The sequence below is a fragment of the Equus quagga genome, chromosome 17, assembly GCF_021613505.1.
Source record: "Equus quagga isolate Etosha38 chromosome 17, UCLA_HA_Equagga_1.0, whole genome shotgun sequence".
Classification (NCBI taxonomy): Eukaryota; Metazoa; Chordata; class Mammalia; order Perissodactyla; family Equidae; genus Equus; species Equus quagga.
The window spans coordinates 6,632,561-6,646,606 of NC_060283.1; the positions used below are offsets into that span (position 1 = coordinate 6,632,561).

Genomic DNA, 14,046 nt, shown 5'->3' on the forward strand with positions numbered 1-14,046 from the left:
TCTTGGTGGTCAAGGGAAGATTTGCATCTGTTCGATGCCAGGTAAAGGTCTATGGTTTGATACTCTCTTCTGCTTCTGGGAGGACCGAAGAAATCTTAAATGTGTTAGCTCCAGGAGGCCTAAACAAAAGTCACGTAACAGCCAGAAGGCTGGAGCTGGAAGTACTTCCGGCTTGGCCTGACGCACGCGCAGTAAAGCAGGGTCGGCGACAGGCCGCGGCGGGCTGGGCCCAGCCTTCTCAAGTGCGCATGCGCAGATGTTATTCTGCACGGTGAGGCCAGGTAACGCGCTGCCGAAAAAGTCGTGTGCTGAGGGCAACGGGGCCTCTGTTCCGGGCTTCGCACTGTTGCGGGAGGGTGAGGGCAGGGGCAAACGGGTTATCAGTGGGACGTGATGCGGAAGCTGCCGAGTCCCCTGGGAACACAGGAGGCCCTGGGTGCAGACTCGGATGGACCGTGCCTACGAGGGAAGATGCCAGCGGGCGGCGGAACGTTGGGGAACCTGAACGCGTCTAGAGTCGAGCTCGCGCTCCAGCCCCTAGGCCACGGGGCGGGGCTGAAACTGGGAGGGCCACTCAGGGACCAGGCCCAGCCGCACTTCCGCGCGAGGGGCGGCACCCGAGCGTGTTGGCCGGGTCGGGACCCGGGCGAACCTGCTGGGGAGCGCCCGCGGAGGGAGCCCGGGCGCTGGGGGCGGGGTCGGGGCGAGTGCGAGGACCTGGCGGCTGCGAAGGCTCCTAGGCCCAGGAAGCGGATGGCGGAGCTGCCCGCAGTGGGGCCCACCTGAGGCCCAGAGGGGAACGAGTGAGCCCAGGTCCTCCAGCCCCGGCCGTGGCTCGCTCTTGGCTTTCTCAGTGTCCTGCGGTGCCCTCCGGTGACCCCCGGAAGCCCGCTCATGGCCCTTCCCACACTCCGTGAGTGACCTCATCGTGCTCTTGGTTCCCCCGTCCGAAATCCTTGTCTCCGGCCCAGACCTTTCTCTCCTGCGCGCCAGCTTAATGGACATCTCACACTGACATCCTTCAAGCTTCAAACGCACCCTGTTTCAAAAGATCGGGGCCATACCCAGCCTGCCCCAGCCCTCCCTGTCTCGGCCTGGGCCCTGGCATCCTCCAGGGACTCCAACCAGAAACCTGGCCACGGCAGTAGATGCCGCATCTTCTCCCCTAGTGACCCCAGTCCACTCCCTTGCCAGGTCCTGGTAAGTCTGCCCACTTCTCCCGATCTTCAGCACTATCACCTCGTTTGAGACACTATGACCTCCCACTGGGGCTTCTGCTACAGCCTCCTCCTGGCCCTGCCTTCATTGCAGCAAAGGGCCCTGACACCCAAACTTTACCTCATCACTCTCCCTCTGAACATCTATCAAGCACGGGACCCGATCCGAGTTTTCTGCAGACACACCCAGAGAGTGACCAGAGCCTTCCACACTGCCCCGTGAGGGCTCCTCACTGTAGTTCACAGCAGCTAAAAGCTGGGACACAGTGTCGGGAACTGCTAGTCCAGGATCCCCAGTGCACCTTTCACAGCCCTTTGACTGAGCTCCAGCTCCTTTGCCCTTGGATCCCTGTCCTCTAGGCCCCAAACTGGTCCTACCCAGGATGGCTTTGACTTCTCTGCCTGGTCAACTCCTACACAACCTTCAAAACCCAGCCCTCACATTACCTCCTTCGTGAAGGCAGATTCCCCCAAAACTTGCTCAGAACCTAGCTCATCCTACCAAAGCCTAGTGGGCCCAGGGCCTGGGTCTCAGCCAGCCTGGGGAAGGGGCTGGACTAGGCATGGGATGCTGGACAAGTCAGTACCCTGTCTGGCCTCAGATCCAGAAAGCAAAGGGTTTAGACAAAATCCACGTTTGGACCTGCTGATGCCACTCACGGGAAAGGGCCTGGCCTGGTGAGAAGAGAAGTGGGTCAAGGACTAATTTCCCCCGGGACATGAAAACATCTCCCAAGCAACTAAGGCAGAGAAGCTAGCCCCACTGGAACTGGGCCCTGCAAGGTCTGGCCAGGTGGTCAAGGGCGTGCCAGGCTTGGGGGCTCAGTGATTACAGAGAGAGGTGGGGCCTGCACTGGGGCCAGGGCCTTGCAGGGTGATAGGGCCTTTATAAGGGGGCATGGTCAGGCTGTCACTGACCCCTGAGCTCTGTCTCTCCCTGTCCTGCAGGTCCACCTTCTGCCCCTGATCTCAGCCCCTCAGTTTGGGTTCCATGGCAGGGGCCTGCCTGGGCCTGGCTCAGACGATGAAGCGGAATAGGTGTGGGGTGCGGCCACCTGCTTCCCAACAGACCAAATCAGTGTTTGCGAGAGAAGCGAAGGGGTGGCTTAGCCTCAGAGAACCCCTCTGTGAGTGCCATCCCAACCCTGAGCCAGTGTCACCAGGGCCTGCTCATCTAACTGGTCCCAGGAACTTGGCTGGAGCCGCTGGGGCAAAAGCCCTTCCCCTGTCATGTCATGAAGGCCCAACCAGACACAAATAGCAGTGGCTTCTTTACTCCCTGAAGTCCTGGTTTCTGCACAGAATATTTACAGATGGGATGTGGCAAGGGCAACTTCGCCACCACATAATGGGCCGGGCAGTGGGGGCAGTGCTAAGATGCGCCTAAGCGCAGGGACAGTTCCTGAGGAAGGCCCAGGGCCCCGTGGGAGCCGGTGCCCTGAAGGTCCTGGGCGGTTCTGAGCAGGCCCGCGGGCAGGCCAAGGCTGGACAAGATGGCTCAGGCCAGGTCGGGGCTGGGAGGGCCCAGCTGCTTGGAGGCCAGCAGCAGGCGGGTGGCCGCACTCTCGGATTCGGCCTGCAGCCGCCGGTTGTTGTGCCGCAGACTCCGCACCTCCTCCTCCAGGGCTGCCTTGTCCGCCTTCTCCTAGGGGGTCGGGGGAGCGGGAGTCAGAGGGGCCCGCCCCTGTCCTGGGGTAGCCCTGTAGTCCCTGCCGACCCCAGCCCACGCCGTCACCTTCTGCAGGTCGTCCTGCAGCTTCCTGAGCATGGACTCCAGGTGAGAGACCTTCTCTGACAGGCTGCCGGGTTCTGGCCTGAGGACATGAGGTCAGGACTCAGTGGGACCAGGGCAGGGGGCAGCACCGTGGGCTGGCTCCCAGACCCACCTGAATGAGAGGGGCCCAACCCCAGTCTTCTCAAACTTAGGGGTCCGTGAAGGCAGAGCCCCAGGACAATGCTTAACTCCAATGGGTGGGCACAGACAGTGGGCACCTAGGTACAGTGAGGGGGCTAGATGGGGCGTGGAGCCTTACTCAGCATCAGACTTTGGCGTTCCCTTGGCATCTCCACTCTCTGGGATGGGCTGTCCTGTGGGGACAGAGGGACCGTTTGGACAGGCAGGTAAAGGGAATTAAGAGCCCCATCCTGGCTCCTACCCCCAGCGCCCTGGTAGCCTCACCCTCCCGGGACAGCGACTCCAGGATGGTGTTACAAGTGGAGGCGATCTCTGAGATGGACTGCCACTCGTCTTCCAGGGTCTCACTGCCTGCCTCTGACATGACTGTGGGCATGAGGTGGCTCAGCCGGGGAAACCCAGGCCAGCCTCCCCCCGCCTGCCTCCTATCCCTCACCTTGCTCCAGACTCACTTTTGCTGATGGAGTTGCGCAGAGACAAGGTGCGTGGCAGGAAGGAGGCCCTCAGCTCCGGGGCCGGGTTGCCCCTGTCCTCATCACCAGTGGGGCTGCCTGGCCCATCCTGGGGGGCAGAAGTGGGTATGAATGCAGTGATGCCCACCATCACCACTGTGCTCTCACCCCTTGTTGGGCTCCGGAGCGTCGCTTGTGCTCACCTGGGTGGGGGGAGTCTCCCTGCCAGTGCTAGGTGTGGCTGGCTTGGCGGTGGTGGCCAGGAGGAGGTCCGGGGTGGTGTTGGGCAGGACTGGGACCTCGTCTGACAGGGAGCTGGAGAGAGCGGGGACAGCTCAGCACTAGACGCTGCGGCCCGTGGCGCCTGCTTTCAGAGGCCTGCCTGTCCAGCCTCACCGGGCTGGAAGAGAGGGAAGGCCAAGAAGGCGGACCTGCGGGGTGATGGTGAGTTCTGGCTGTGCAGGAACTCAGTCCTCTCCTCGGCCAGGTCCCCAGGCCCTGGAGGACCGCTGCCATTATTCAGGCAGAAATGTAGCAGCTGCTTCGTGGCGGGCAGCAGGACCAACCCCGGGGCCTCATCCTGCACAGGCTCTGGGGCCCCCCGTCGGCTGGGCTCCTGCAGAGACAGTGTGTACAGCTCCGAAAAGCTCCTGGGGGGAGGAAGGGGCAGCGTCAGGCAGGAACACCCCGCCCCCAGCAGCCCACATGGCCAGCCCCTCTCCCAGCTGCGCCTGAGGCTCACTTCCAGGAGGAGGAGAGCTCTCCAAACTCCCTGACAACAAGGAAAAATGTTTGCCTGGCTACTGGCCATTTTTCCAGATGTAGGTTCAAATCACAGTGCTGTCCCTGTGTATCCTGGGCAAAGCGCTCTGAACATCAGTTTCGCCATCTGTGAGATGGGGATGATGGTGCCGGCCTCACAGCTTGCCGTAAGCATTTAAATAATAACCCAGGCGGGTCTCTTAGCATAGAGACCCAAAAACTACTGCCTGGGGACCAAATCGAGCCCGCCAGGCCTTTTTCTTTTCTGTTTTAGATGTGCCTGTTTTTGTACTCCTGCAAGCTAAGCATTGTCTTTACATTTTAAAATAGTTGAAAGAAACCAAAAGAATATTTCACGACACGTGAAAATCATATAAAACTCAAATGTCCGTGTCCATAAATAAAGTTTGAGTGGAACACGGCCACACTCGCTCATTTACATTGTCTCTGGATGCTTTCGTGCAACAAGTCGGGTTGCTGCAGCAGAGACCAGATGGACTCTAGAGCGCACGCTAATGCCAGCACCGAGCCCCGCGCGGTGGCCGGCCGCCCGCTCCTCCCACCTCCCCGCGCCCGGCGCCCTGACCTGCGCGGCCGGCCGCTCTCGTCGGGGGGCAGCACGGTGACGCAGACCTTGGGCGCCGAGCGCAGCAGCTGTCCGGCGGCCTCGGGGCCGAGGCTGGGCAGCGTCTGGCCGCACACGCGCAGCAGGCGCGCCCCGGGCCGCAGTCCCGCCGTCTCGGCGAACGTGAAGCGCTCCACTTGCGTGACGAAGCCCTCGGCGTCCGCCTCGAAGCCCAGGCGGCCTTGGCCGTCGCGGGGCAGCGCCAGCTCGCGGGTCTCGCAGCCGCGGCTCACCAGCTGGGGCGGGGCGGGGCGTGAGAGGACTGCGCGAGGAGGGGCCGCCCCCGCGCCAGCCCCGGAGACCCCGTCCCAGGCCGCCCAGCCGTTTGCACACTCTGGAGAGCATCAGCAACCAGCCGGCCGATGAGGGCGTGAGGCTCAGAGACCAGGGGCTCCAGTTCCAGCCCTGCCAGGCTCCCGGGCTGGGGCCGCACCCTTGACTTTCCCCTAGGCAGGAGGCAGCAGGAGCGAGCGGTTCCAAAGCCGGCTCCATCCCTACTCCGGGCCTCACCTGCAGCCGCGCCACGACCTCACCCACGGCTTGGCCGGGGGGCCCGTCGAGCCGCAGCGTGATCGCCTCCCCGCGGCCGTGGTACAGGTCGAGCTGCTGCTCGGAGAAGGTCCAGGCCAGCACGTCGCGACAGGCGCAATTGAAGACTACGCGGCCGTCACGCGGCGCCACCAGCACCAGCGCTTCCGCCGAGATGCCCAGCAGGCAGGGTACCTCGGCGCCGTCGGGGCTGCCCGTCTGGGCCCCGGCCGCGCCCCGCGCCCCGGGCGCCGCGCGCACACCCCACACCAGCGCGCCCGCCGCCTGCAGCTCGGCGCCGGGGCCCCGAGGGGGCGCCCGCCGCCTCCCACCCAGGGAGGGCAGGCCGAAGCGCGAAGCCGAGTCCAGCGACGTAGTGGTCACCTCGTTGGTGGCCAAGTCCTGCAGGTACTGCTGGCGCGTGCGCGTGGCCATGGCGTGGAACTGGCCCGCTTGGCTCGCCGCCTGCTCGCCGTTGAGCGCCTTGGCCAGCAGCAAGGCCCGGAAGTCGGCGTTGGCCTGGAAGGGGCCTCCGCCAGGGGGCAGAGCTGGCCCAAAGGCCGGGGTGTCCTGGGTGCGGCTCACGGCCACCCTGCGGGGAGGGAGGCGGTAGTCAGGGGCAACAGGGAGGGTCCAGGAAGCCAGACCCCGTGGCAGAGCGGGCAGCACGCAGGCGCCCACCTGTAGGAGGTGTGCGGAGTGCAGGGTGCGTGTGCCCGCACCACTAGGAACACGTGCTGGAAGTGTGAGCGGATGGTGGTGGGGCAGAAGGGCTTGCTGCCAGGTTCCTGGAACACGATGGTCACAATGTCGTTGCCGATGTGGCGCTTCCGCAGGAGCTGGGGGTTAGATGGTAAGGGATGTGAGCGGGCCCCCCAAGTCCCTCCTCATTCAGGCAGGGCAGAGCCTGGGCACCAGTGGCTCCCCCACCCGCCCCTGGACAAGGCCTGGGGTGCTAAGTCTTGGGAGAGACACCAGCAGGGAGAGTTGTTGGGGGTCAACAGACCTGAGAGGAAGGCTCAAATACTGCCACCCACACAGCAACCCTCCCTGCTTCCCCAGAAAGCCCTGGCCCCCCCCCCCCCCCCGGACCCCCAGCCCCCTCACACCTGCTGCTGGTTATTGGGGGTGTAAGGCAGCATCGTGGACACGTGGAACATGATCTCGTGGTCCTGGTATGTGGTATAGAGGGAGTGCGTGCCCGTGGAATCCGCTGTGGCCAGGGAGTTGGGGACACAGAGGGAGACCAAGGGGAATCAGGGTGGCTTGAACTTGCCATCCTTGCCGGCAGTCTGGAGCCTCTGTGTCCCCAACCAGCAAGTGGACAACCCCTTCCTGACAGGAGGTCCAAGGGCAGCCTCGCGGTTCCCCTCCCCCTCCCCCCACAGGCTCCAGCCTCCAGCCTTGGGGTTGGGGGGCATTGAGACAGAATGACGACAGAAATGAGAAATGGCCTAAGAGGGAGGTGGGGGCAGTGTCCTAGGAGAGGACAGATATTGGCCCCGGCACCAGCATGTGTGGAGCAGCTGAAGGAGTGGAAGGCAGGTAGGTGCTCCATGAAACACCTCCCAGGGGCCCTTCCACCCAGGGCGGCAGGGGCGCTCCCCAGGAGGCCGGGCTGGTGGAATATGCGTGTTGTATGGAGGGGGTGGCGTCCCCAAACCCTCCTGGCCCCAGCTCAGCCAGTAGGGGACCGGGCCCTTGGGGGACAGTCCCAGCCCCTCTCCCCAGCCCACGGCTTGGCATTTCCTCCCCTGACCCGCATCCTCAGCCTCCCCAAAGAACTCTCTACCCTTTCCACCCCCAGCCCCAGGACAACACGGGACAGAGAAGTGACAAGGCAGTTGGTTCTCATCAAGGCAGCCTGCCCCCGCCCCCAGCCCCCTGGGCCTCACTTTTGGTGTCCAGCTGAGCCCGGTAGCTGTCGAAGCCTTTGAGCCGCACCACGTCGCCCAGCAGGGTGAGGAACTGCGTGAAGGCCGGCCCTGCCTCCTGGTTGTTGTACATCTCCTCCTCCGAGCCCTGGCCCTCCCGGCAGTACAGGATGCCCACCTTGCGCTGGAAGCTCAGCTGAGAGGCAGGGTACAGGCAGAAGGCACAGGCCTCAGTCCCCCAGCCCCACCCCCACTGGGCCTTCTGGAATGGATGGGACACTGGCCTCGGGGCTGGACTGCCTTGATGTGTAGCTCTGAGCACCGCCCTTTCCAAGCCGCCTCTGTCCTCACCTATCGGGTAGGTTCAGTCTGTCCTGCTCCCAGGGCCCAGGAGGGAAGATGGGGTCACAGGTGGGACGGGACCAAGAGGGGGGTGGTTCTCATGTGACCACAGAGGAGCAGATTCACAGAGAGGACCCTACACATGGTGTGCTCAATCCCAATCAATGTTCCCATTGTCATCTTCTTTATCTCAAGGTTAGCCTGTCCTCCCCTCCCTCGGATCCCGGGCGCCCCGCCCCAGCCGGCTCCCACTCTGCTCCTGTCCCCTTTGGCTCATTCCCATCGAGGTTAACCGTGCACAGCTCCGGGTGCTCTGAGCTGGTGCACACGAGCCCAGCGCCCCTGCAGCTCTGGCCTCCCTTCTTCCTTCCAGCCTCAGTCCCCACCTTCCTCCCCGCTTCCAGCCCAGCCCTGAAGCCCTGGCTCCCTCTTGAGGAGCACATGGCCTCGTACTTGCACCCTCTCACCATAGTTGGCTCTTAGGACAACGGGAACCTCACTCTGCCTGAAAGCCAGGGACCCCACCATCTCGTGCCTGGGCCTTTTCTCCACCCGTGCTGTTTGTCTTTAGTGGCTGCAGTAGCTGTCTCCATGGGATGACACTCAGGTCTCTGCCTCCAGCCCAGGCCCTTCTCCAGAGCTCCAGACCCAGCTGCTTGGATGTCCTTCCAGCACTTCAGCACCCTCACTTCCTGTGACTCTTCCATCCCGCCCATCCTCCAGGGTTCCAGACTCCATAAAAATACCACTCCCAGGGGCCAAGAAGCTGGGGAATCTCACAACACCTCCACCTTTCAGTTAGTGACAAAGGCTACCTACTACCCCAGGACTGCCACCTCCTCTTCACCTCTGCCATCATTGCCACCAGGTCTGGCTTGCACAACTGCAACAGCCCTCAGGCCTGGCCTCCCTGCCCCTTCCGTCTAGCACCTACTCTCAGATCTTCCATGGCTCCCCAGTGCCCTCAGGACTAAATGCAAGCCTTTCCCACCCCTTCCCCCCCAGCTCCACTCCAGCCACACTGAACTGCCTGCAGGACCCCAGTGTGACCTGCTTTCAGTCTCTAGACCTTTGCACAAGTCGTTCCTTCTACCCAGAATACACCTGCTCTTCCTGGCTCAAGCTCTTGCCTTTCCTCCATGATGCTAACCCCTTCACCAAAGAAGGGCTGTCAGCACTCCCTTGGTGCCCCACAGAGCCCTCAGCATTCCCCTTTCACTGTTATCCTGCTCCACGATTCTCTGTGGGTCTCTCTCCCCGACCTGGCTGTGAGCTCAAGGACAGCACCTGGTCTGGACATGTCCCCAGCAGCCAGTCTGGGGCCTGGCACCAAGACAGTGTGAGGAATGTTTGTCGAATGACTGATGTTGAATGACACAGGAAGAGAATCAGGGCCAGTGGGCAGCTTTCCGCACAGGGGAGGGAAGGACTTGCATTTCTAACAAGCTCCCAGAAGATGTGGATGCTGCTGGCCTACAGACCTTCCTTTGAGAGGCAAGGCTCCAGATGACCTCTGATGCCCTCTCTCTGAAAAACATGCGCTCCTGGGGTCATCGTCCAGCCCAGGATCAGGGTCAGGGCTGGGCAGCTGGGAGCTGGGCAGGCTGGGTTCACACCAGGTCGAACTGTAGGGCTGGGGACGCCCCGGCCACTCACCACTTGCTCGTCCAGCGTGAGCAGCGTGCGTGGCACCTTCGGTGAAGCTGAGCCCAGGCGCAGGCAGGTCGGGCTCAGCCGCGGCGCCACGTGCTCCAGAAGCTTCCTTGGGGACAGGCCCCGCGGGGGCCCCGGCGGCAGCGCGTCCTCTGAGATGGTGCCGCGGAGGGTCCGGAGCTGAGGAGGGATGTAAGAGCTCTCGGGATCCGTACAGGTTGGCTGCCGAGGAGGCAATCCGCGTTCTGACCCCACGATCTCGGCTCACCTGCGTGGTCCGCACGATGATGCGGTAGCTGTGCAGAGTGCCCCCTCCGCTGCTCTCCTTCTCCTCCCGCCGCAGGCTCACTGCCACCGGGCCCAGCGCCTCGTCCAGTCCGAAGAAGTTCTGGTGTTCTGGGGGGCCGGGTCGTCGATGACCGGTCCTGTCCCCACAGGCAGTCCCACCCTTGCTCGACCACGTCCATCACTAAGTCCCGCCCCGGGTCGCATCTCCTCACCTTGCGCAGATCCTAGACTAAGTACCGCCCCCTCCGCAGCCCCGCCCACATCCCACCAAGGCGAATCCTGACTGGTGCCTGCTCCCATACACTCGGCCCTATGCCCCGCCCCCCTGCGGCCCCGCCCCTATCACACCTGGCCCTGGCCCTGGCCCCAGATGGCGTCGTGCCCGCCCCCCATGCCCTCGTTCTTCTCCAGGATGTCTGCCCCCTCCATCTGGGCACTGATGAGAGCAAGGTTCCCGGAGGCAGGGGTTTTCAGGCCTCAGTTTTCACCTCACGGAAATGTAGATGGGAAATCTCTCCCCAGCCCAGAGCAGGAGGAGGATGAACCAGAGGAGGCAGAGGGTGTGCCTGGCTGTGGATGGAGGCTGGGGCTGGCCTCCAGGAGGTGGTGAAAGCTGGGCCCAGCGAGGCAGCTGTGGCCTGGAGGCAGAGCCTGACTCTTCATACGGCCCGGGACTTGATGGGGACAGTAGCCATGAGCCCTCCTGTGAGCACTGCGGGTGACAGAGCCCTCCCCTCACCTTTGCCGTAGAAGTACTTGCGGTAGTAGCCAGCGCCCAGGTCTGCGTGCTCCAGGCTGTAGGCCAAGCTTCGGTTCTGTGGTTCCTCCAGGACGGACACAGCCGCGTTGGGCAGCGCAGGGGGCACAGGTGGGGACACTGGTCCGCCCAGGCCCAGCTCGCCCTCGCCGCCGAGCTCACTCACGAAGCCAGGCGCCTCGAGCAGCAGGTCCGAGCTGCCCGTCTGGTCCTCAGCCGGGGCGGGGGTTCCAGAACGGGCGTCTGCGCGGCCCCCCGGCCCCCGCGGCCTCGGAGCCCAGTCGAAGAGCAAGCTCTGCACGTCGTAGTGGGCGAACCAGCGGGGCTCGGGCACCGGCGGGAAGGCGGGCTCGGGCTCCTCGGCCGGCAGCCCGAGCAGGGCCAACGGGTCGGTGAAGAGCCGGGTGGCGGCGGCGGGCCGGCTGGCGTCCTCGTGGCTGTGCGCCCGGGCGCGCGGGCTGGCGGGCGTGGGGGGCCGGGCCTCGCCGGCATCGCTGCCGCTGCGCAGGAGCGGGCCCCTGGCCGGCCTCGGCTCGAAGGTGTGCGGCGTCAGCGGCGGCCGCGCGGGCTGGCGCAGCTTGCGGGCGAAGAGGTCATCGGTGGGCGCGGGGGCGGCGCCCCGCCGCGGGCTCCCCACGCCGCCGGCCCACATAGGCGTGCCGCGGGCCTGGCGTGGGCGCCGGGCCGCATCGGCGGGCACGGGTGCTCGGTGCCCGGCGGCAGGCCGGCTCCTGCCCTGGCGGAGGAGGGGGCTGCTCAGAGGGGCCTGAGAAAACAGGAACCCGGCCCGCGCCCCGTCCTCCACCTCGCCGGTTGGCTTCCGGCCCCCTCCGTGACCATCAAAGCCGCTTCCGCTTTCCTGGCCACTTCCTCGTCTGCCTGGGGCTGAGGTTTCCAGCCCCCTCCTCCAGCTTAGCGCTGGGCTGGGCCCGGGGCACGCTGTCGGGGCCTTGACCCTGAGGCTTGTGAGCCTGGGCAGCCTGGGGCTGACAGGGGCCTCCAGGTCTCACTCCACACCTTGGCTTTGTCCTGGACCCAGAGTGAGGGTCCCCTCCAAAGCCTGGCCCAACCGGACAGATGATTTGTCTCATCTGGGAGGGAAAACCCGTGGGGCCACTGGTGTCTGGGTCCTGCTCACTTGACAAAGGGAGGACGTCCTGTCCCCAGAGACCTTCCTCCCTGCCCCTCCCACTTCCTCCAGGATCCCTCAGGAGCTGAGCACCCAGAGCCTGGGTCTCAAGGCCCTGGCCCTCACAGCCTCAATACCTCAAGGACACAGGGGATCCAAGGGCCACTGGCAGGGCAGCAGGCACAGCAAGAAGCCTTCCTTCAGCACAGGAAGTGGCCCCAACTCTGGGCCCAGCCCCCTGCCCAACCCCACATCCTGAGGAAGGTGCTGGGGTCACACCAGCTCAGTAATAGGACCCAAGTCACCCTGGCCTGAAGGACAGGCCTGGGCTCACCCTCTGGCAGGGTACTGTGGCCATGCCTGGGGGCAGGGGAGAGAGTCATGCTGACCCGGCCCCTTTGCTGGAACTGAGACCCATGGGGACCTCTGCCTACCTGGCCTCACTGATGCTGACAAGGAGGTCTGAACCCCATGTGACAGATGGTGAAAGTGAGGTCCAGATAAGGAGATGCTTTTGCCTAAAGCAATTCTGTCACAGCAAGAATTTGAACATGGGTCTGTCGATCTCCCGGGCTTACACAGTGCTGTACCTCCCCCTCCTATGCTGTGTGTAGCTGTGGTGTGAGTTGGGGGTTGGGTTGAGGCTCAAGGTCTCACAGGATGTAAAACTGAGACACGCAAGGCCCCAGAGACCTGTGAAGTCCGGAAATGTGTCGAGGCCAGGGGCAAGTGCAAAAGGTGGTGTGAGAACCTGAGGGAAGCCACCCCCAGGTGAACCCAGGATGGAGTGGGCAGCTGCGGGAGGGATGTGGGGACCCTCCACTAGGGGTGCAGACACCTGCTGGTGGGTGTTCGTGTGTCACCCAGTGACACTGTGTGAGGCTGGGTGAGGAGGAGGTGGGGGCAGGGGCTCTGTGCACCCCTCAACTAATGCTCCAGAACGAAACAAGGATAGGCCTGCAAAGCTCAGACTGCCTTGTTCCTAAGTTTCTCCTAGGACAAGCTCTGACACTGACCCTGAGGCTAGGTTCTCTCATCTCTAAAATGAAGTTAACCATCCCTGTCCTCTCCCAAAACTGCCGGGAGATTGAAAGGTGGGGGAAGCGAATGAAGCTGGCCATGTGTTAAGTGTGTGGTGGCAGATGCAGGCCTGGCTCCATGTGCCAAGCTCTTGGGCCGCGGCTGTGGTGTGTGTGATGGGGGTTAGAGGGGACCCGAGAGAGGGGTCTGTGCTAGCTCCTGCTCTGTGTGGGCTGAGCTCTGTGTGTGTGTGCGCGCACAGCCCACGGGCTGCCTCTTGTTCTGGCCCGGTGCCGGGCTCTGGCCCTGCCTTGAGGGGTGTTCTTGAGCTCTGCCCCCCACCCAGCAGCTTCACACAGGGTCCATTGAGGCCAGGACATTCCTCGCGGCCTGTGTCACTCGGGGGGGAGGGGGCCGGCCCCGCCCCCACGGATCCGGAAGGCCTGGCTGCCCCAGGAGGAGGCGCTGGACGCTTCCCAGCACATCTGGAGGTCATGACCCCATTTCTACTGCCAGGGGGCGCGACAGATGTTTCCTCCCAAGCCAGGCCCGGGATGGGGGGCAATGTGCAAAGGCTGGGTAAGAGAGCGCCCAGGGAGAAGGGGAGCCCCAGAACGGGGGGGGGTCCCGCACACAGCTGGCAGCAGGGACGGTCGCCAGTGCCGCCGAGGGGAGCTGGGGGCCGCCGCATCCACTCTCCCGTACACCGGCCGGGCCGGGCCGTCACGCAGAGGAGAGAGTGGGGGCCGCCAACCGGAGCCAGGGGACCGGACATGCTGACTCGGGACCGGAGCTGGCGCCAGCAGGGAGGTGGGGAGGGCGTCGGCGACGGACGCGGCGAGGACCCCCCTCCCATACACACACACCACGAGGGCCCACGCCAGGCCGCCACCTCCCCCGTCCGGCCCGACTGCGGCGCCTCCGCTTCCCCTCTCCCACCGGTACCTTTGGGGCTCCCGCCGGCGGCCGCCTCCCGCGCTGGGGTCCCGCTGCCTGTTCTCCCGCTACCGCTCCGGGCGCCGGCTCCGCCTGGGGGCGGGGCCCTGCCGGGGGCGGGGCCGCGGCGGAGGGGGCGGGGCCAGCCCGGCAGCCGGCTGCGGCGGGAAGCGCAGCGGGCGGGGACTTCGGGCCACCCCGGAGCCCAAAACGAGCCAGGCCCAGCCCAGCCCTTGGCTGGGAACCGCAAACAAGTGTGCCTGCCTTCCAGACCAACCGGAGGGCTAGAGCGGGACACCTAGTGTCCAGCTCCTGCCGGTCGCACTGCAGGTGCTAGGACCTGCGCCCGTTCATGCGCTCTTGCTAAGCACTTGGGCCCTCCTCTACACACTTTCTCATTTATTCTTAAAACACCGTAGACAGGTGTGTCTCTTTATAGAGAAACTGAGGCTCAGGGAAAGGCTTTGGCCAAGGTCAAAGCTGCTAATTGTAGGAACCAGCCATTGAAGCTGGAAGTCTTGGAATATATGGGGTGAGAAATTGAACAA

At 64.1% G+C, this 14,046-nt stretch overlaps 1 protein-coding gene across 2 annotated transcripts; it reads right to left on the reverse strand.

Annotated features, from left to right (window-relative positions):
• Positions 1–2,475: 2,475 nt before the first annotated feature.
• Positions 2,476–13,599, reverse strand: SIPA1 (signal-induced proliferation-associated 1). 2 transcript variants are annotated; one of them, XM_046644890.1, is made up of 16 exons: positions 13,508–13,599; positions 10,396–11,149; positions 9,637–9,764; positions 9,372–9,548; positions 7,395–7,569; positions 6,609–6,712; positions 6,181–6,338; positions 5,482–6,091; positions 4,933–5,207; positions 4,016–4,234; positions 3,788–3,899; positions 3,585–3,693; positions 3,397–3,498; positions 3,251–3,305; positions 2,953–3,031; positions 2,476–2,862 (listed from the first exon to the last, which is right to left on the reverse strand). In XM_046644890.1, the coding sequence occupies exons 2-16, from the start codon at positions 11,063–11,065 to the stop codon at positions 2,716–2,718; spliced, it is 3,120 nt and encodes a 1,039-aa protein (XP_046500846.1). In that variant the 5' UTR covers positions 11,066–11,149; positions 13,508–13,599; the 3' UTR covers positions 2,476–2,715. The 2 variants fall into 2 exon arrangements, with proteins under 2 accessions (XP_046500846.1, XP_046500847.1); XM_046644891.1 differs by having other exon boundaries at positions 10,396–11,144; positions 13,508–13,594.
• Positions 13,600–14,046: the final 447 nt, after the last annotated feature.